This window comes from Caretta caretta, chromosome 4 (genome assembly GCF_965140235.1).
Source record: "Caretta caretta isolate rCarCar2 chromosome 4, rCarCar1.hap1, whole genome shotgun sequence".
NCBI classification, from domain to species: Eukaryota; Metazoa; Chordata; order Testudines; family Cheloniidae; genus Caretta; species Caretta caretta.
This window is the reverse complement of record NC_134209.1, coordinates 96,915,446-96,938,878: the sequence shown is the minus strand read 5'-3', so window position 1 is coordinate 96,938,878 and position 23,433 is coordinate 96,915,446. Positions and strand designations below refer to the sequence as shown.

The window sequence follows — 23,433 nt, the reverse complement described above, 5'->3', positions numbered from 1 at the left end:
ATAGACTGGTGGGATCCAGCATCACGCACACCTGGAATGACCAACAGTGTGTCTAGAACTTTTGCATGAAGAAAGCTAAATTTCTGGAGATTTTTGAACAGCTTGTCCTGACCCTTCAGCATAAAGACACAAGCATGAGGCCACCCCTTCCAGTCCATAAGCCATGCTATAGCCATCTGGAAGCTGTTGCAGATCAGTTTGGTGTTGGAAAGTCAACTGTGGATAAAGTGGTCATGGAGGTGTGGTGTGTCTCAAGGTGGCAGACATAAAAGATATGCCTGAAGTAATTGCTGGCTTTGAGAGAATGAGGTTTCCAAATTGCTCTGGGACCATTGATGGAACTTGTGTGCCCATAGTTTGCCCTCCTCAAGGAGCACAGAAACTGCAAGAGTGCTACTCCATTGTTATGCAGGCCCTCGAGGACCACAGAGTGTAATTTATTAACATCTCCGTAGGTTGCACTGAAAAAGTTCATAATGCCAGGGTTTTCCTCTGATCAAGAGTCTTCATACATGGACAAGCTGGGATACTGTTCCCACCAAATGACATTGTCATAAATGAAGTTACTGTCCCCACCATTATTCTGGGGGACCCCACATTCCGCCTTTTGCCTTTGTTTTAAAGCTGTGCCCTGATTTTAGAGGCCCTGGCATAAGATGTTTTAATTACACTCTCAACAGGTGCAGAATAGTTGTTGAATGTGCTTTTGGCAGATTGAAATCCCATTTGAGATGTTTACAGACCTATTTGGATGCCAGTGTCATCAATGCTGTCTGAATCACTATGGCTTGCTGTGTTCTTCACAATGTTTGTGAAGCCAGAGGTGAGCCATTTCCCCCCTGAATGGACCTATGACAGTGAGTGGCCTCTGAATGGGCACGCTCAGCCACAAAGTGCACCTACACAGCTGGAGCTGGATGCGCCCAGGCAACAGGAGACAGGGATGCTTTGTGCTCCCTCATTATGGACTTGCATGGCTCAATGGAAGAAGGGAAATAGTACCTTTTATGAATGTGCTTATGGGGGTCTGGGAACTTATTGACTGTGGAGAGGAGTAGGGTGCTTGGGTATGTGTGGCGGTTTTTGTGCCATGCAATGTACTTAAGAATGGCATGGCCACTTACGAAATAAGGGTTGGGAAGTTAATCACTTCCTTACATCAATACTTACTGTGAATAAAGTATGAATTGCTATAGGTAAATATATTGAGGGATAGGCTTTGTGTAAGGATTCCTAATTGTTCCTGATCATGTGTTTACCTTTATTATTTTGAATACACATCATATGATGTGAAGCAGTCAGAGAAATACATTTTCTTGATTAAATAAAGAACTTCATTTATAAACATGTATGAGAAAAGTACAATGTTCACCCATTCCCAGGCAGGCCATTACCACACCAAAACCCCAGTAACAATGGAACCTTACAGAAAATAAAAACATAAATAAATCAAAACCCGAAGTGCATGAACAAGTGAAAACAGTGAAACCATGGACAAGACACATGCCCCCTACCATGGCATGTCCCCAGGCCAACTGTTCTCAGAGATAATGCGTCAGGGAGGCATGCAGGGTCAAGTGCCCCCCAGCAGCAGGCCCAGGACGGGGCAGAGAGGAGACATGTGTGGAGGTCACGAATCCTCCCCTTTAGCTTGTGACACCCCAATATGGGGAGGCACTGCTTGGCTCTGCCTGTTTTCCTTTCCCTTCTTTTCCCCATTTGCCATGTATGTGGCACTGCAGGAGGGAGGTCAATGTGGAGGGCTGCATGGGGAGCAAAGCTGCCCTGCCCAGCCACTCATGGGGCCCAATTGCATGGGCCACCCAGCCATTGAGCCTTCCAAGCTGCTTCTGGACTGCCACACAGGGTAGCACACAGGGGAGTCAAGCTGTGTTGTGAAAGATGCAGCAGGAGCTGTTACTGGTGTAGTCATTAGTGATCTGAGCCACTCAAACAGGTCTTTCTGCTGAGCTCTGTCCCCCTCTCTTACGCACCATTCCTGTTTCCAGAACTATGAGGTAAATTTCTGCTCCCATGCTGAAACCCTGTCCTCATGCTGTGCAGCCAACCTGAGCTTTCCTGTTGCCTTGCAGCATGCTGTCCCTCTGTCTTTGGTACTGGATCTGCTTGTTGGCCCTCTCCAAAACTTCAACCATAAATTCATCATGGAAACACTTCCTCTTGGCACAGTCCATGAAGCTACAATGGCCCATTTCTGCTACAGAGTGGGCAAGCTGAGGAGGTACTGCAGCCAGCAAAGGTTGAGGGGCCTGGAACAGGACAAAACACAGAGGGTTATTGTCTCAAATAGCTTACTTCAGCAACACAGAAAAAAATATTTGTGGAATTTCAAGGACATAAAATGATACTTTTACAAACTGAACTTTAATATATTGTAAGAAGGATGCCACAGAACACAGAAGCTCCCTGGACACAGCCTGGTTAATCGCAATGAAAGAATTGCAGGCACAATGGTAAGTTTAAAAAATGCAAAGCTGCTTTTTTTATTTTAGAAGACTGCAAAACTACTTAGGTTTGGGGAGCAGAGCTGGGAGAAACTTCTGTCCGTGGCACTGCTACAAAAGCTTTTTGTACAATTTCAAGCCTTCCACATTTTGGAGGACATCACAGTGCTTGTGATGCCCAACTGGCAAAGGGAGATGTTATTCGAAGCTGCTGGTGGGAAACCTGCAGGGTATGCAGGTGAAGAATTCAAACGTATAGTGACCAAACAGCATAACTATGAGTGGTGTGGTATGGTCAGCTACCAAGGTGGCCCATGGAAATATGCCCTTCCCCAAAATATGACTATCTATCTGGAGTTCCTGCTTCAGCAAAAGTTATCAGCACTCAGCTGTCAGCACCCAGGATTGGGTCAGAAGTCATGAGGGATTCAACAGGATGATGTGTTAGCTTCTACATGGCTTAACCTGTTATGACTACATGTAAACATGTTGAAATCCAAAGACTTCCTCCTCCTCGCCCTCAGCACATTGCTGGACAAAATTTCAAACCATACTCATATTTGGAACAAATGATTTTGTCACCTCTTGACTGCATGGACTATCTGTAACTGAAATGGACTAGATTTATGAAGCAACACATTTCCCCAAACACACTCACAGAGTTCACTGTTTCCAGGAAGCTCAATATACTGTAAGTGGTTACAGAGGCACCTATCTACAGGAATAATAATATCATGTTGTTATTTTAAAGAAACTACAATGACCCTAGCAAAAATCTGTGTCTTTCCTTGGGGGGGGGGGTGTTAGATCAGCTCCTCCGGGTATGGACCCAGAATCCTCTGCTGCTGGCTCACGTCAGTTCCTCTGCTGGTTTTCTGGTACTCAGTTTTGAGCCCCTTAATCTGCTCCCTACACTGGTCACCGGTCCAGTAAATTTGCAAAACTTCCAGCTTCATTAGTTGCTAGTATGCATGTTCATTTCTAGTAATCCTAGTAAAGTCCACAGTTTTGCTGGCCTTGCACTAGAGATCGGGCTGTGCTCTCATGACCATGAAGCAGCACAATTTGCAAAAGGCTTTTTCTGTTCAATCTCCATTGCAAACACAGAAGGCTCTCTGATGGCGTTTGTAGCTCAGTGGTCAGAAGACAATGGAGGGGTTAATGCTGACTCACTGAGCGGCTGCAGTACACCAAGAGTGGTTGCTTCCTTTTTCAACAGAGTAGATTTAAGATTCTGGGGATAAAGAGGACAAAGGAAGTTGGCCCATGGGATTGTAGGATACATTTTGCAGGACTCCCAGGAACTGAGTCAAGCAGGGCTGTGTCTTCGCTGCACAGTGATAGGGCTCGAACCTTGGGGCAGGACTTGACCTGGGCATAGACCTTGCTTGCCTGCAGGGTTCTTGGGACCCTGGGTCCAACCCTGGGTTAGCATGATTTGTGTGTGGATGGAAGGGGGGTAAGGCTTGAGCCTGAGTGTGAGCCCGATCTTACATTGCAGTGTAGACATACCTTATGAAGTGCTGGTAGAAGAGCTCATACACTGTAAATGAGCTGCCCTTTGCTTGTGCACCACAGCTCTCTGGCCTTGAACTGTCTGTCCTCTGCTTAGGCCACTTATGAGTGGTTAACTACTACTTAGAAATTGAGTACAGCCCTTGCAACGGTATAGCTTTTATAGCTTCCATAAGCCACAGAGGCAAATTTGAGCTGAATAGAACTGATGGCTTTTCTGGGAAAAGAATAGTTGTAAAATGAGTTGCTAAATTACTGAATATAGAAGAAATTAGATAATACCTTGATGCATCTGAGTCACCCCTTGATTTAAATTATTACCTTTTAAAAATAGACAAATGTTATTAAAACTTGTATTTCTCAAAGTTCATGAATGCATCATTAATTTTTATTATTCCTGTGCTACTGATGGCACCAATATCTCCAGTATTCTGTTTGTTCTTAACCTTCTAGGGGATTCTAGTGACTTACTTTGCATTGTGTAAGCACACAAGAATTTTAATTAACTTCAAAAGGCACAGAAATTGGTCTTTCAAGCCTATGGCAGTTTTTAATAACCTCATAGATAGCTGGTACTTTTTACAGTGCTACTTGTTAAATGTAGCCGACGCCTCTTGTACAAAGTGACACATCAGGCCTAAATTATATGGCAAAACCCCAAAAATATGTGTGTGTGGGGGGGCAAGAATAGAAGAGAAACTCTCCTTACAATCCCTAACAGCCTGCTTCTGCTACTTCCTATCTGCTTCTTCCTATCACAGACCAAACTAGCTCAGCCTGCAAAGCTCCCCAGTGTCTCAGCTGTCTGCTGCCACAACTAGGGTCTAAGCTTCTTTTCTTCCTTAAGTGTCATGTAGCAAGCAGTAAGTGAAAAGAAGTAGGGGAGGAGAGGCTCCTGAGAGTCCAACATGGTAGGGCTAGGCCTAAGGCTGCTCCTGGAAAAGTTTTCCAGAGCAGAGTTCCAGGTCTGTTGGAGCTTAGTGTAGGTACATTACCAGCTGACCAGCTCTTATAACACTCAAGGGAAAAACAGCCCACCCTGACGAGTTCTCCTTCTCCTCTTGCCAAACTGTCATGATTCCATTTTGACAGAGCTCCTAAGATGCACAGGAGGCAGACATTTTGCATACAAATTGTTCCACAGATGGACGAGAATACAAATATAAGTGTGTAAGACAAATCACAAACTTCTGTGTTATTTAGTGGGAGGGAGAAACCTGGAAAGCTATAATTCTGGCACAGACCTAGAGATGATTGTGGGAGCAAATTAGATAAACCCTTAGGATTTTCAAACAAACCTATCTGCCAGATTGTACAGACATATAGAAACAAAAAGAGGCCAATGTGATTTGGAGCTACATAATCAGAAGTATCAAATATAAATGTATAATATGTATAAACATTGAGTGTGCTTGGAATATTGTATTCTGTTTGTATATATTACAAAGTTTTGAAGCATATAAATGCCAATGATTAAGAGAATTTAGTGACACATTGGTTATGGCAGTAATGAAATGAATATAAAGGGAAAAATGAGCTTGAATATCAAGGAAAAAATTACTGAAAGCGAGATCCATACGAATATTGAATGGTCAGTTAAGGGAAGTGGTGGAAGTCCTGACTTTTGGGACATTTAAACCTTTAGACTGGACAAAAAGCCCTAGAAAATATCCTGTAGAAAACAAAGCTACATTGATAAGGGACTAGATGATCTAAATGTCTTTTCCATCTCAAATTTCTATGATGCAGTTTCACAGTGAAATCTCATTTTATGCTTACTTTTATGTTTATCAGATTTTTCACTCATTTCTTCAGATTTATAGATGAATGATTAAAACTACTTATTCAATAGGATAAGCACATTAAGCATCCTGGGTGTTGTAAAGTATTCTAGACATGCTAACACTGGAGTCAAACTTTAAGTTGCCATGGCTTTCCTGTGCAAGCCAAAATTCCCTGCTTGGAAAGACAAAAGGTGGTTCCTATTTATATGTGAAGGAAAAGTGATATTTTATTCTATACAGAAGGAAGAGCTGGTAGGCTTGTACAGAATTCTACTAGATGTGCTCCTGAGATTCATGACCCTTATTGCATTGTTTCTGATGTTGTATAATAGCCCCATGCTGCCTAATTTTTGTGTACATATTTCAAGGCTATAAGATTTAATTATTTCAAAATTCTGGATTTGATCACTCAATAATGCTTTTTGCCAAGATTTATATTTGTAGACTTTGCATCCTTTTTTCATGAGAAATGGTCTGTAAAGTGAGACTTTATGTAGTCTGTACCAGACTGTGGGTCATCTTACCTGGTTATTTGTCAGATTCGGTCCTTGCTGGGTAACAAAGAAACATTTTGAATCATTCAGTCTTAAATGAAACCCAGTACTGTGTCAAATTAGTTTTTATTAAGAAAGAATAAATTTTAATTTTAACTGGAAATAAAACAGATGAAAAGAAACAAAACATGCACATTCTGCCATTGGAATCTTCAGGGAGTGGATCCCCCTTGAGTGACTCTTCTCCATCCTGCATGCACCACCTTCTTCCTCATTTGGACCCCATAGAGGGTATTCTAAAGGCCTGGATACACACTAAGCCCTGGTCTACACTAGGACTTTAGGTCGAATTTGGGGTACGTGCATGTGGACACATTTCGACGGTATTGGCCTCCGGGAACTATCCCAGAGTGCTCCATTGTGGCCGCTCTGGCACTCTCAACTCAGATGCGCTGGCCAGGTAGACAGGAAAAGAACCGCGAACTTTTGAATCTCATTTCCTGTTTGGCCAGCGTGGCAAGCTGTAGGTGACCATGCAGAGCTCATCAGCAGAGGTGACCATGATGGAGTCCCAGAATCGCAAAAGAGCTCCAGCATGGACTGAACGGGAGGTACGGGATCCGATCACTGTATGGGGAGAGGAATCCGTGCTATCAGAACTCCGTTCCAGTTTTTGAAATGCCAAAACCTTTGTCAAAATCTCCCAGGGCATGAAGGACAGAAGCCATAACAGGGACCCGAAGCAGTGCCGCGTGAAACTTAAGGAGCTAAGGCAAGCCAACCAGAAAACCAGAGAGGCGAACGGCCGCTCCGGGTCAGAGCCCCAAACATGCCGCTTCTATGATGAGCTGCATGCCATTTTAGGGGGTTCAGCCACCACTACCCCAGCCATGTTGTTTGATTTCTTCAATGGAGATGGAGGCAACACGGAAGCAGGTTTTGGGGACGAAGATGATGATGAGGAGGAGGAGGTTGTAGATAGCTCACAGCATGCAAGCGGAGAAACCGGTTTTCCCGACAGCCAGGAACTGTTTCTCACCCTGGACCTGGAGCCAGTACCCCCCCGAACCCACGCAAGGCTGCCTCCTGGACCCGGCAGGCGGAGAAGGGACCTCCGGTGAGTGTACCTTTTAAAATACTATACATGGTTTAAAAGCAAGCATGTGAAAGGATTAATTTGCACTGGCATTCGCGGCTCTCCTGGATGTACTCCCAAAGCCTTTGCAAAAGGTTTCTGGGGAGGGCAGCCTTATTGAGTCCTCCATGGTAGGACACTTTACCACCCCATGCCAGTAACACGTACTCGGGAATCATTGTACAACAAAGCATTGCAGTGTATGTTTGCTGGCGTTCAAACAACATCCGTTCTTTATCTCTCTGTGTTATCCTCAGGAGAGTGAGATATCATTCATGGTCACCTGGTTGAAATAGGGTGCTTTTCTTCAGGGGACACTCAGAGGTGCCCGTTCCTGCTGGCTGTTTGCCTGTGGCTGAACAGAAATGTTCCCCGCTGTTAGCCACGGGCAGGGGAGAGGGTTGAGGGGGTAGCCACGCGGTGGGGGGAGGCAAAATGTGACCTTGTAACAAAAGCACATGTGCTATGTATGTAATGTTAACAGCAAGGTTTACCCTGAAAGAGTGTAGCCACTGTTTTATAAAATGTGTCTTTTTAAATACTGCTGTCCCTTTTTTTTCTCCACCAGCTGCATGTGTTTCAATGATCAATGTGTTTCCCAGAGGCTAGTGAAGCTTAGAAAGAAAAAAAAACGCACTCGCGATGAAATGTTCTCCGAGCCCATGCTGTCCTCCCACACTGACAGAGCACAGACGAATGCGTGGAGGCAAATAATGTCAGAGTGCAGGAGAGCACAAAATGACCGGAAGGAGAGGTGGCGGGCTGAAGAGAGTAAGTGGCGGGCTGAAGAGAGTAAGTGGCGGGCTGAAGACAGGGCTGAAGGTCAAATGTGGCGGCAGCGTGACGAGAGGAGGCAGGATTCAATGCTGAGGCTGCTGGAGGATCAAACCAGTATGCTCCAGTGTATGGTTGAGCTGCAGCAAAGGCAGCTGGAGCACAGACTGCCACTATAGCCCCTGTGTAACCAACTGCCCTCCTCCCCAAGTTCCATAGCCTCCTCACCCTGACGCCCAAGAACGCAGTGGGGGGGGGGCCTCTGGCCAACCAGCCACTCCACCACAGAGGATTGCCCAAAAAACAGAAGGCTGGCATTCAATAAATTTTAAAGTTGTAAACTTTTAAAGTGCTGTGTGGCATTTTCCTTCCCTCCTCCATCACCCCTCCTGGGCTACCTTGGTAGTCATCCCCCTATTTGTGTGATGAATGAATAAAGAATGCATGAATGTGAAGCAACAATGACTTTATTGCCTCTGCAAGCGGTCATCGAAGGGAGGAGGGGAGGGTGGTTAGCTTACAGGGAAGTAGAGTGAACCAAGGGATGCGGGGGAGGGGGGGGTTAATCAAGGAGAAACAAACAAAACTTTCACACTGTAGCCTGTCCAGTCATGAAACTGGTTTTCAAAGCTTCTCTGATGCGTACTGCGCCCTCCTGTGCTCTTCTAACTGCCCTGGTGTCTGGCTGCACATAACCAGCAGCCAGGCGATTTGCCTCAACCTCCCACCCCGCCATAAACGTCTCCCCCTTACTCTCACAGATATTGTGGAGCGCACAGCAAGCAGTAATAACAGTGGGAATATTGGTTTCACTGAGGTCTAAGCGAGTCAGTAAACTGCGCCAGTGTGCCTTTAAACATCCAAATGCACATTCTACCACCATTCTGCGCTTGCTCGTCCTGTAGTTGAACAGCTCCTGACTACTGTCCAAACTGCCTGTGTATGGCTTCATGAGCCATGGCATTAAGGGGTAGGCTGGGTCCCCAAGGATAAATATAGGCATTTCAACATCCCCAACAGTTATTTTCTGGTCTGGGAATAAAGTCCCTTCCTGCAGCTTTTGAAACAGACCAGAGTTCCTGAAGATGCGAGTGTCATGTACCTTTCCCGGCCATCCCACGTTGATGTTGGTGAAACGTCCCTTGTGATCCAACAGAGCTTGCAGCACAATTGAAAAGTACCCCTTGTGGTTTATGTACTCACCAGCCTGGTGCTCTGGTGCCAAGATAGGGATATGGGTTCTGTCTATGGCCCCCCCACAGTTAGGGAATCCCATTGCAGCAAAGCCATCCACTATGACCTGCACATTTCCCAGGGTCACTACCCTTGATATCAGCAGATCTTTGATTGCGTGGGCTACTTGCATCACAGCAGCCCCCACAGTAGATTTGCCCACTCCAAATTGATTCCCAACTGACTGGTAGCTGTCTGGCGTTGCAAGCTTCCACAGGGCTGTCGCCACTCGCTTCTCAACTGTGAGGGCTGCTCTCATCTTGGTATTTATGCGCTTCAGGGCAGGGGAAAGCAAGTCAAAAAGTTCCATGAAAGTGCCCTTACGCATGTGAAAGTTTCACAGCCACTGGGAATCATCCCAGACCTGCAACACTATGCGGTCCCACCAGTCTGTGCTTGTTTCCCGAGCCCAGAATCGGCGTTACACAGCATGAACCTGCCCCATTAGCACCATGATGCATGCATTGTCAGGGCCCGTGCTTTGAGAGAAATCTGTGTCCATGTCCTGATCACTCACATGTCCGCGCTGACGTCGCCTCCTCGCCCAGTATCGCTCTGCCAGGTTCTGGTGCTGCATATGTTGCTGGATAATGCGTGTGGTGTTTAATGTGCTCCTAATTGCCAAAGTGAGGTGAGCGGCCTCCATGCTTGCCTTGGTATGGCGTCCGCACAGAAAAAAGGCACGGAATGATTGTCTGCCATTGCTCTGACGGAGGGAGGGGCGACTGACGACATGGCTTACAGGGTTGGCTTACAGGGAATTAAAATCAACAAAGGGGGTGGCTTTACATCAATGAGTATTTCAGGCAGGACTTCACGGAGGGTTCCAATAAAAATTGGTGCACCTAAGTAATTGTTCTTATTGGAACAAACAGGTTGGTCTGGCCTTTGATTGATACATGGCTAGATTTACCTCACTGCACCTTCTCTGTGAGTGACTGCAGTGTGACCTAGAGGAATGAGTCCCCTAGACGGGGGAGGTGGGGAAGCAAATGAGTACAAAACAAATCTGGTCTATTTCTTGTTTTGACCCACTCCATCTATCTTTTATATCTTTGGCTGGCAGCAGACGGTGCAGAAGGACTGCAAGCCATCCACATCTCATGGCTGCTCGGCAGAAGATGGTGCAGTAGGACTGCTACCCATCCTCATCTCTTGCCTGCCTGGCAGAAGATGGTACAGTAGGACTGCTAGCAATCTGTATCGCCCTCCTGCTCACCATAAGATGGTTCAATAGGACTGACTGCAGGACTAAAGAGAATGACCTGGTCAAGTCACTTCTAATGTAGTCCCTGCACCCATGTCTGCCCAGGCGCTCCTGGCCGACGTGGCCAGGAGCACCTCGGACATGACGATGACGGCTACCAGTTCTACTGCACCATCTGCTGCTGCTGTGTAGCAATGCAGTACCACGTCTGCCAGCACCCAGGGGATATACGGTGATGGTTACCTGAGTGGGCTCCATGTTTGCCGTGGTATGGCATCTGCACAGGTAACTCAAGAAAAAAGGCATGAAACGATTGTCTGCTGCTGTTTTCATGGAGGGAGGGAGGGAACGGGGGCCTGACGATAGGTACCCAGAACCACCCGCAACAATGTTTTAGCCCCATCAGGCATTAGGATCTCAACCCAGAATTCCAATGGGCAGCGGAGACTGGGGGAACTGTGGGATAGCTATGCACAGTGCAACACTCCGGAAGTCGACGCATGCCTCGGTACTGTGGAAGCACTCCGCTGAGTTAATGCACTTAGAGCATTTTCTGTGGGGACACACACACTTGAATATATAAAACCGATTTCTAAAAAAACGACTTCTATAAATTCGAACTAATTTCGTAGTGTAGACCTACCCTGAGGGAGGGGGTGGAAACTGGGCATACCAGGGGAAAAGTGGGCAGGCTAGGAGGCCAGCCATGGGAATGGTTGATCCAGATCATAGTGCATTGAAATGTAGATTTCATTATTGAGAGGGGGCCATTTGGAGGAACCAGCATTTTATTAATATTAATAAATTTTAGTTCAGTTACTGGGAATAAGTTGGTCTACACTTGAAGAAAAAACTACTTTATGGACTTCTTTCTGTTGGAAATTACTACATTGTTAGGAGGTATATGTCTGTATTTACATAACAGAGTTAATAAGCACTAGAGATCTGTGGTATAGCTTTCAGTTGAGAGATTTGTTCAGAAAAATGTAAAAAATAAAACTATTTTACTCTATATAAATTGAATTATTTTGTCCTCCTATGTCTTTCTTGCCTCCCTTTTGTGCTCTTATCTTCAATCTCAACTTCCTTGTTATCTTCATGGCTTAAAAACATCTGCTAGCTCCTGCATGACTCATCAGTGGAATCACAATAGAAATCCCTTGGCAGGTTGCATTAGCAAGACATGAAAATAACTGTTGATTCTCTTTCTCCAGCCATAGAAGCATATTACCCCCATTACTTCAACATCTGATACAGAGAGGTGCTGAGCATCGGCAACTGGATTAAGTCCTGTTAGGACTTTATCTCTTTCTACACTAATGGCAATAAACTTTCATTTGATATCAATGTATATCTACATTTTGATAAAATATATGAAAAAGTCCTTCACATACCTAAGATTATTCAGCCAAAATAAGTAAGAGCCAAATTTTTGCTAAACATTCTTAATGTGTGTTGTAGGAACCTATTATGTTCTCGTGTGACTCCCCTAAACCAGTCTTTTATTTTAAGGCCCTGATCCTGCATGTTTTTAACTTTAAGTACTGTGAGTAGCACCACTGAAGTCAGTGGGGGGGGGTCGAATTCCTTGTTGAGCTTGCTGCTTTAATTCTCGTAGGATGTTATTATGTCCTCTTATTTAATCATTGTCATTCAGCCAAGCTATACCTATTGTGGCAGAGCTCCAACCTTGTCCCCGTGTGTCCCACGCTTCATGCTAGCCTCAGAGGCTCACTGTGACCCTCCACATAGCCCTTCTCTCCTCTAGGGCCAGGATTACAGTCTACTGAGCCCTTTTCATCATAAGCCAGCAAGGAGGTTGGTGAGAGAACTCCCTCAGTCTTTGTTGTCCCTATGGGCTCATTCCATAATAGTTTAGCCTCCTGTCCTGACAGGGGCCTATCTCCCCTCCCAGGAGGTGTTTCTGTAGTGGTGGGTTGTGGTGTTCCGGCCCAGGGACCCTAGTGGCTGCAGCTGTTGGCAGCCGACCTTTCACTGCCAGAGTTGCTACGTTTCCCTGGGCCACTTGCCCACAGCTCTCCTGCTTCTCTCTTCTTCACCCTTACCGATGGCTTGAGGGTGTCTTCATTACTCAGCCCTTCAGCTGCACTTCCTTTCCCCTGGCTCTCCTCAGCCTGACTGGAGTGAGCCCTTTTATAGTATCAGAAGGACCTTAATTAGAGTCAGGTGTTCACATTAACTTAATGGCCTCACCTGACTCTTTGCAAGTTAATTGGAGTCAGGTGTTCTCATTAGACTGGAGCAGCCCCTGTTCTGGCCAGTCAGGGAACAGAAAACTGCTAATCCAGTGGCGAGTATATCTGCCTTCTGTTACTCTGTTGTACTCAACTGGTCTGGGTCTATCACAATATTTAGGTCCTGTGTGGAATGTCCATACTGAGAACATAGGAGACATGTTTAGACTAGAATTTTTCCCTTTCTATTGCTCGTTTTCTTGGTAGTCCAGAACTGCACCTTGGATTATCTTCTTTTTCTCTTTTTATATAGTGTCAGTGATTACTGATATGACAATGATTTTTATTCTGTAGATTCTGAAGCATTGCCTTCAGCAAGAAGTAATGTACATTATTACTTTTTTCTTGGATTCCAAGCATAACTTCACAAGTCCCTTCCTCTGGGGGATTTCATTTTTCTGCAGACTCCACCATAGTTCTTTGTCACAGGCAAGTTAATCAAAGTTCCATAGGAGACTAATTATTTCTGAAAATAGGGATGGAGCTTTCTTTCAGGAACTTTTGTGGTGGTATCTCTTTTCATGGCATTGCATAAACCAGGAACCAAACATGTATGCTAAGCACTTTCCTCAAAATCTGTTGTATTAGGTAAGAGACTGAGGTGACTTGAAGAAAAATTGTATATTTTTCTAAGGGCTTATGTACACTTACAGCACTATTACGTTGCAGCTGTGCTGCTGTAGCACTTAGTGAAGACGGTACCTACACCGATGGGAGAGCTTCTCCTGTCAGTGTAGGTTCTCCATCTCCCTGAGAGGCGGCAGCTATGTCGACAGGAGAAGCCCTTCCATTAACATAGCACTATCAACACTAGAAGTTAGGTCAGTATGTGACAGTACACCTCATATTCGTCATAGTAATATTATGATATGATTATGGCGTAATTATGATGCATTTTGTACAAGATGAGTCATGTAAGGTGTCATTGGAATGTTATGATTTGCTGAATATGACTATTCTACATGTATGCATGTATCATTTTTGTATCTGAAGTTATAAATATTGACTATGTATCTGTTGTATCTGTATTTCAAACATGGCACCCACTAGGCAAAATGCTTCCAGTCTTGATGGCTGGTTGTGAAGGACTATTCAGGGCAATGGGCCATTAGGAAAAAAAAACAATAGGCCATAGAAGAAGCTTAATCCCTTCCTGGCAAGCCTTCCTAAGAATGCTTCAGACAGCCTGTACGTAATGGCTGCTATGACTCTGCAAAGGCATGTAAACAACTACATGACACTGGACTCCATTTTGGGTACCTGTATTTTTCCATAAACTGGTCTGGGAAGCAAGTTTGAAACAAAGGGTTCCCGCCATATGGAACAGCTTATATAGGGACATCATTGGTTGTTCTTCACTCCCCCAAAACTCAACACCTGAGAGAAGTTCTGAAAGAAAAGGACTTGGAATGAGGTGGGGAGCCCAAGCTGCAAAGCAAATACAGCTTGTGCTTTTAGAATGTGCAAGCCTGCTTGTATCGTCAGTCAGGGTGAAAAATTGCTAATTCATATCCAGTCTCCGTAATATCTTAGGCTTAGTTTGCTCTTTTGTTTATTTACTAGGCAATCTGCTTTGATCTGTTTGCTATCACTTATCACTTAAAATCTGTCTTTTTTTGTAGTTAATAAACTTGTTTTTGTGTTTTATCCAACGCAGTGTGCATTTAAGTGAAGTTTCTGGGGAGAATCTCAGCTCTGTGAGCAAAGGCTATTGCATACCCTTCCCACATTGAGGGGAAGGTGAACCATATATTAATGAGCTTACTTTGTACAGATTCCTGTGCAGTGTAAGACGGTATTTTTTTTTTTTTTACTCCAGCAAGGGTGCAGGGTAGAGGAGCTGGGAAATTGGCTGTTGTCTCCTGCCTGTCTTTGAGTAAGGCACTTGGGTCACTCAGTTTAGGTGTTTGGTGCCAGCTGCTGTCATGTTGGGTGACTACAGGTCCTGAAGAGGCTGTGAGTCACCAAAAGAGCAGTGTAGGAAAGGCCAGCCCAGCTCGGAGGTTAAAGGGGCGCAGCTCCCACACACTACCCCAGAGGTTACAATCTGTCACACAGTATAACTACTTTGCTCAGGGGTGTGAATTTCCACAACCCTGAGCACTACAGTTATACTGACATAATTTTTTAGTGTAGACTGGGCCTAAGAGTATTAAGAAATTTACAATGAGCCCCTTCTGCTGACATGGAATCATAGAAATGTAGCATTGGAAGGGATCTTGATAAGTCATCTAGTCGAGTCCCCTGGGGTTTTGTCTAAACTGTTCTTAAAAATCTCCAATGATGGAGATTCTACAACCTCCCTAGATAATTTGTTACAGAGCTTAACTACCCTGTCAGGAATTTTGTCCTAGTATCTAACCTAAATTTTTCTTGCTGAAATTTAAGCCCATTACTTCTGTCCTGTCCTCAGTGGTTAAAGAGAACAATTTATCACTCTATTCTTTATAACAATATTTTACATACTTGAAGACTATTATCGTGTCCATCCTCAGTCTTCTCTTCTCCAGACTAAACAAACACAGGTTTTTTCAATCTTTCCTCAAGGTCATGTTTTCTAGACCCTCAGTCATTTTTGTTGCTCTCCTCTGGACTTCCTTTTATTTGTCCACATCTTTCCCAAAGTGTGGTTTCCAGAACTGGATACAATACTCTAGTTGATGCCTTGTCAGTGCTGAGTAGAGTGGAAGAATTACTACTTGTGTCTTGCTCCTGCTGCTACTACACCTGAGAATGATGTGCACTTTTTTCAGCAGTATTACATCATTGACGCATATTTAGTTTGTGATCAACAATAACTCCCAGATCCTTTTCTGCAGTACTCCCTTCTATGTATTTATTTCTCATTTTGTATTTGTGTGATTGATTATTACTTTCTAAGTGGAGTACTTTGCATTTGTCCTTATTGAATTTCATCCTATATATTTCGGACCATTTCTCCAGTTTGTCAAGACCATTTTGAAGTCTAATCCTGTCCTCCAAAGTGCTTGCAACCCCTCCCAGCTTGGTATTGTCCACAAACTTTATAAGTGTACTCTCTCTGTTATTATGCCAAGCATTTATGAAGATATTGAATAGAACCAGAGCCAGGACAGATCCCTGTGGGACTCCACTCATTATGCCACTTCAGTTTGACTGTGAATCATTGATAACTATTCTCGGAGTGTGGTTTTGAAACCAGTTGTGCACTCGCTTTATAGTAGGTTTGTCTAGGCTATATTTCTGAAGTTTGTTTATGAGACAGCTCATGGGAGATAGTATCAAAGGCCTTACTAAAGTCAAGATATAGCACATGTATTGATTCCCCCCACCCACAAGGCTTGTTAGGTGTCAAAGAAGGATATTAGGTTGGTTTGACATGATTTGTTCTTGACAAATCCATGTTCACTGTTACTTATCCCCTTATTATCTTCTAGGTGCTTACAAATTGATTGTTTGAGTAGTTGCTCCATTATCTTTCCAGGTACCAAAGTTAATTTGACTTGTCTGTAATTCCCTGGGTTATCCTTATTCCCCTCTTATAGCTAGATACTATATTTGCCCCTTTCCAGCCCTCTGGGATCTCTCTCATCCTTCATAAGTTTTCAAAGATAATCGCTAATGGCTAAGAGATCTCTTCATCCAGTTGCTTAAGTATTCTAGGGTGTATTTCATTAGGGCCTGCTGACTTCAAGACATCCAGGTTGTCTAAGTAATTCTTAACTTGTTCTTTCCCTAGTTTAGTCTCAGAGCCTACCCCATTTGCACTGATGTTCACTATGTTAGGCCTGGTCTACGCTGGCCGGGGAGGTGGGGGGAAATCAACCTCAGATACGTCAATTTCAGCTACGCTATTCTTGTAGCTGAAGTTGGGTATCTTAGGTTGACTTAACTCACGTCCTCACGGCGTGAGATCGACTGCCGCCGCTCCCCCATTGACTCTGCTCTGCCTCTCAGCATGGTGGAGTACAGGGTTCGACAGCAGAGTAATCGGGGGTCGATTTATTGTGTCTACACTAGATGCGATAAATCGATCACCGATAGATCGATCACGGTGGGTATTGTAGATATACCCTTAGTAGTCAGATCACTGCTAACCTTTTTGGTGAAAAGCTGACACAAAAAGAGCATTTAACACTTGGCCATTGCTGCACTTTCTGTTATTGTCTTTCCTTCTTCATTGAGTAATGGGCCTCCTCTGTCTTCCTTTTGCTTCCAATGTATTTGTAAAATGTTTTCTTGTTATCCGTTATGCCTCTAGTTAGTTTAATCTTGTTTTGTGCCTTGACTTTTCGAATTTTGTTCCTACATTCACATGTGTTTTTTTTAATACCAAACCTTAATAATTTGACCTAGTTTCCACTTTTTATATGATTCTCTTTTGAGTTTCAGGTGATTGAAAATCTCCTGGTTAAGCCAGGGTCGTCTCCCTATTTGTCAGAATCAAATCTAGGACAGGCTGTGACCTAGTCGCTTTCTGTCATGAAAAGTTGTCTGGAATACATTCCAAGAACTTGTTAGATAATCTGTGCCCTGCCATTTTATTTTCCCAACACATGTCTGGGTAGCTGAATTGCCCCATCACCACCAAGTCCTCTGCTTTGGACGATTTTGTTGGTTGTTTAAATAAAACCTTATCTACGTCTTCGTCTTCGTTAGGTTAGGTGGTCTATTGTAGATCCCTACATGACCTCACTCTTGGTTTTTTACCCCTTTTCTCCTTACCCAGAGACTTTCAACAGGTCTGCCTCCCACTTCTATCTCGTGCAGGTCTATATATCCTTGATATATAAGGCAACACCTCCTCCGTTTATTCTCTGCCTGTCCTTCCTGAACAAGTTATACCCTTCTATACCAATATTTTACCCATGTGAATTATCCCACCCAATCTCTATGATGCCAATTATGTTGTAATTCTGATTATTTGCTAGTATTTCTAGTTCTTCCTGTTTATTCCCCATACTTCTTGCATGAGTATACAGCATCAAAGATGTTCATTAGATTTCCCCACAATATTCCCCTCCATATTGTCTTTCCTTTTCCCACTAGGATTGTCCATGTTCCTTCCCCAGACTCTGACTCTTCACCCAGATCTCCATATTCTGGACTTTCCTGTGGGCTTTGTTTTCCTGCACCCATCAAACTTATTTAATGCCTCCCTGAGTGGATTAGCCAGTCTGTTTCAGAAAGTTTCTTCCCATTCCTGGCTAGTTGGCCCCCATCTCTGCTCAGCAGTCCTTCTTGGAACAGCATCTCATGATCAAGGAACCTGATGCTTTCCTAGCAACATGCACATTCTTTGTGTACAATCATTATATATATTATACATTATATGTATAAAACTATTAGATGTGCAATTTTCTAAAGCTCTAAGTTTTCGTCTGAATCTGATCCCATTGAAGTCAATGGGAGTTTCTACCATTGACTTCACTGTAAGCAGAGTTATGCCATCACTGAACACTTCTGAAAATCCTAGCCTAAGCTTCTAATAGTTGCAACTGTTTTGTTTGGATGTGTAAGGAGTCATCAATTTAAAATTAACATGCCCAGCAAAACAAACATATTCAGTTTCAGTGCCCAAAAGAAAATTAGGCCCAGTGAATTTAATATAGAATTATCTGGTGTCATAAATATAAAGGGAAGGGTAAACCCCTTTGAAATCCCTCCTGGCCAGGGGAAAGCTCCTCTCACCTTTAAAGGGTTAAGAAGCTAAAGGTAACCTCGCTGGCACCTGACCAAAATGACCAATGAGGAGACAAGATACTTTCAAAAGCTGGGAGGAGGGAGAGAAACAAAGGGTCTGTGTCTGTCTGTAGTCGTCTTGGCCAGGGACAGAACAGGAATGGAGGCTTAGAACTTTTAGTAAGTAATCTAGCTAGGTATGTGTTAGATTATGATTTCTTTAAATGGCTGAGAAAAGAATTGTGCTGAATAGAATAACTATTTCTGTCTGTATATCTTTTTTGTAACTTAAGGTTTTGCCTAGAGGGGCTCTCTATGTTTTTGAATCTAATTACCCTGTAAGATATCTACCATCCTGATTTTACAGGGGGGATTTCTTTATTTCTATTTACTGCTATTTTTTATTAAAAGTCTTCTTGTAAAAAACTGAATGCTTTTTCATTGTTCTCAGATCCAAGGGTTTGGGTCTGTGGTCACCTATGCAAATTGGTGAGGCTTTTTATCCAACATTTCCCAGGAGAGGGGGGGGTGCAAGTGTTGGGAGGATTGTTCATTGTTCTTAAGATCCAAGGGTCTGGGTCTGTAGTCACCTAGGCAAATTGGTGAGGCTTTTTACCAAACCTTGTCCAGGAAGTGGGGTGCAAGGTTTTGGGAAGTATTTTGGGGGGAAAGACGCGTCCAAACAGCTCTTCCCCAGTAACCAGTATTAGTTTGGTGGTGGTAGCGGCCATTCCAAGGATAACGGGTGTAATATTTTGTACCTTGGGGAAGTTTTGACCTAAGCTGGTAAAGATAAGCTTAGGAGGTTTTTCATGCAGGTCCCCACATCTGTACCCTAGAGTTCAGAGTGGGGGAGGAACCTTGACATCTGGCTTTACACCTTTGTCTTCTAAATTTCATATTTTCTCCTATTTTTCAGTGTGTTGTGTTTGCTATGACTTCTGGGCAAATGTGGAATCATATCCGGGGACCTCCATATGCTCATAAGAATCCTCAGAATGGACAAGTGGTGAGTGAATTTTTTGCATTAGTATCTAAATTGACTTGATTGCTACAGAGTTCTGAAAATCTAAAGTGCAGTGGGAAAATGGATCAGGATCACAATTCAGGAAACGTGAACACTGCCTGTTGTGGAACCAACAGCTCCCATTTGGACACCTAACTAAGTAGCCTTGTCTTCAAAACATCTGAGCTTCTATTTGTGCACCTAAGCAAAATGGTAGGATTTTCAAAGGCACTCAACACTAAGCAGCTCTTGTTCATCACAAATAAATAAACGTTACACTTTTTTGTTGGGACGTGCTAAGTAATAAGATTAAAATGTAAACTAGTCTGAATTTTCACTTTTTCTGCAAGCTCAACTCAGAGAAATCCATTTAAATTTTAAAGAATTTGGGCAAGAAACCCTCTGTCCCCACCATGAAGGCTGAAAACAAGAGGGAGAAAGTAGAGGAGATTGTCAAGGTTCTAATTTGTTTGCGTTTTTTTTTTTTTACAGCTTCTCGACATCCCTGTAACCCTTTAGTAGGGCTTTACAGAACCCCTTTTTGCTCATACACTTGCCTTTTCATTGTATCCCATTATGGGGTGGGCTCCTCTGTCAACTTCTTATGAGCTGAGGGCTGCCCCTGTTGCTGCTATGTATCTATGTTACTGTTGTCAGAAAAAAATTTCTCATAGGGGAGGGAAAACAAATTTCTAAACTACTCCCCAACATGCACAGTGATTTGCTGAGAAGGGGGAGCAAAGCCCCCTGACTTCATCTTTGAGAAGGTGCCAACAGTTGATGAAAAGATGGCCCAGGTTTTTCTCCATCATTTTGAGTATTTGTCACGACCAAAAAGTGATTGGAGTAGAAGCTTACAAGGCTTGCAAAAACTTTGGCAAACATCCACCTTTTTTCCTACTTAATGGAACTTCTAACCATTTTCAAGTTTGCCCATTGCTAGTTCACCTTGCCTGTTTAGGCCTAAAAGAATAAATCCTCTCTATTTCCTTTGATGCTTCATATCCTAATTGGAGTAGCAGAAAGTGATGGCTTGAATTCGATTACTGACCCACAGGGTACCAGGATTATAGCAGGAGATTGATGACATAAAATGACGTGATTCGGTCTGCTGCTTTGTTATGCAGAACTAGATCCAATAAAGTGATAAATAATGTCAGTAAAACATTGTGTTTAGAAGGGTTTAGAATTTTTCATTAGTGCCTTGAAGTATTTAATGTATAATGTCTTCCTGCAGAGTGATTGAAAGGTGAAAGAGGGCATATAACCCTTCTTAAAGACTCATTTCTGCTGTGCTTCCTACAGTAAAGCTAGTTGACTTATATAAAAAAAAAAGCCGATGTTATTCCACTTCCCATAAATTTTGTCATTTTGACTGTCTTCAGACTGTGAGCTCCTCAGACCAGGGACTGTCCCTTCTTGAATATCTGGGAAGCTGGAATGTGAGTCAAGAGACCTAGATTCTATTCCCAACTCTGTTGTTGATCTGTTGTGTTACTCCTCGGCAAGTCACTTCATCTCTCTGTGCCTCTCTCCCACCTCTCTCCCTTTGTCCATATTCTTTATTTAGACTATAGGCTCTTTGAGGCCATGACTGTCTCACTATGATTTTATAAAATGCCTAACACAAATCATACATTTTAGTTTCTGAGATGTCAAGAAGGATTTGGACACAGGCTACTAGACTCCTGGTCTAGTTTGTGAACTATTGACCAATGTAATTAGAGGTCAAAGCAAATTTCAGTTCATAACTGGTAGATAGGTTTCAGAGTAACAGCCGTGTTAGTCTGTATTCGCAAAAAGAAAAGGAGTACTTGTGGCACCTTAGAGACTAACCAATTTATTTGAGCATAAAATAGATAGATCATTATTTTCAGAAGTTTGATATAGGACTTATCAAATATTAAACTAGAAGTTTAGTGATATTCGATATACCTGTGCATATTTTACTGTTTTTTTTTCAGAGAATGGTATTATACATTTTTAATGTCACACCCTCAAGGCTTTAGTTATATATCTTTTAACTTGGAGTCATAACAAATATATACAGGAGCTTCCTGTGATATTTATGTGGCCTCTTTGTTAATTCTTAATAGCACTACTTGGTACTTTATTGCAAATTTTAATCTGTACATCTTGATTATGTTTACGAAAATGAGTAAGCAACATTATCCTTCGACACATGAGAGATATGGATAGGTTACATCCTAAATTTATTAAATGTTGTGTCCAAATTTGTTCTCACTTTTGTGTGCATAATACACTGGATGCATAAGTATGACCCAACTGTGTGTGTGTGTGTGTATCAGTTGTTGCATGCACACTCCTAAAAAGGCATATAAAGGGTTAGTAGTTTTAATGTGAGATTTAAATCCTCTACATGATTGAAGGGATTCTCTGCTTTTGTGGCTGGAATCCAGGTTCATGCATAGTGCATGTTTTCACAAGTCCTGCTTAGCCTGAGTTGCACCAGACTTTTAAAGAGACAGCATTCTATCTTTAGAGCCCTGCACGGATACAACATTAGTATCCACATCCGATCCACAATCCGCAAACATCGATATCCGTGGATTTGCAGGGCTCTATCTTTATGTCAACTTTACGTTTATGAAGCCAAAAATATTTACTGCTGATGGCTGAGATATTGCTGAGCTTCACTTCCCAGATGATGTTGGTCTGACCATCTGTGGGATCAGGTGGGATTTTTTTTTCCCTTGGGGCCAAATTGGCAGGGTGTCGGGGGAGGGGAAGCTGTTCTCCTTCCTTGCAGCATCATGGAGGTACAGTTTCAGGTGAAAAGGAGTGTGAATAGTGATTTTTAAGGTTAGAAAGAGATATAGAAATGTTTGGTTTATCTCAATTTGAATCTGATGTTCTGTGCAGATAAAGGCTGAAAGGGACAGCTCCCAGAGAGAAGTCTGTATAAGAGGCCAAGGATATGGCTAGTGGTCCTTTTTTTGCCTATGAAGTTATGGGGAAATTTTAAGCCTTTGCAGACTGAGGTACCCACATACCGCCTTGTTGGGGAAGGGTGAGCAGATTCAGAGATGAACTGAGTATTAGAGGCAAGGCTGAAGAGGACCAACCCTGAATTACTGGTTATATGGTAGCAGGCCATTTAACCCTCCGCTGGACTCAATTAAATGGAGGGGCAGAGAGTACAAGTTCAGTTAATAAAGTTACAGTCTGTTTTAAAACCATCTCTCTGTTTCATTCACTTGCCTGTCCTTATCAATGGTAAATAGTGGCACCCATTTTACTTTCCACCTATGATAGGTGTTTGTCCCCTTTACAATTTTGATGGAACTGCTTGATTTCTGTGCTCGTGTATTCACTCTGACTCATGGGAAAGGCTGCCGGATGAAATATGGGATTTTGAAGACTACATCATAAATTATTATCAGTGGCATCCCTTCACTGTAAACTTGTCTAGGTCTGATAAAAGGGATAGTTACTACATAGGTGCTTTAAATCCCAAGGATTGCATTATAGATAATTATAATGGAATACATTTTCCTGCCCTTCTTTCCTTATTCAACCAAACTCCTCTTGAATCTGTACAGCTTTTTCTACAGTTACCCTTTCTTAGCACCCTACTAGGCTGTAAATACAAATGTTTGATATATTTCTGAAAACTGACTTCTGTTTACTTTTACACTAAATAAGTTTTAGTAAATCAAATATACATGTATATTAACATAGTACAACATAATGTAAGGAAAATCAATAACTAGAGGTGTATGATGCTGGGATTGTTTTGCAAGTTTATTTGGCACAATTTAGATGTCCTCTAGTCTGGCAGTCAAGTGCTAATGGTCCACTTAACAGTATAATACATCAAAAAACACTCATTATCAGATTGCTTAAGAAGAGTATACAATACCACAAAGGCATGGGATATAAA

The 23,433-nt window shown here is 43.0% G+C and overlaps 1 protein-coding gene across 2 annotated transcripts in view; it reads left to right on the top strand.

Annotated features, from left to right (window-relative positions):
* Positions 1-23,433, top strand: part of TUSC3 (tumor suppressor candidate 3) — a 287,435-nt gene that overhangs the window by 142,230 nt on the left and 121,772 nt on the right. For both annotated transcript variants that reach the window (XM_048848186.2, XM_048848183.2), the window contains exon 6: positions 19,443-19,532. In XM_048848186.2, coding sequence (XP_048704143.1) covers positions 19,443-19,532 — 90 coding nt within the window. The remainder of the gene's footprint in view (positions 1-19,442; positions 19,533-23,433) is intronic.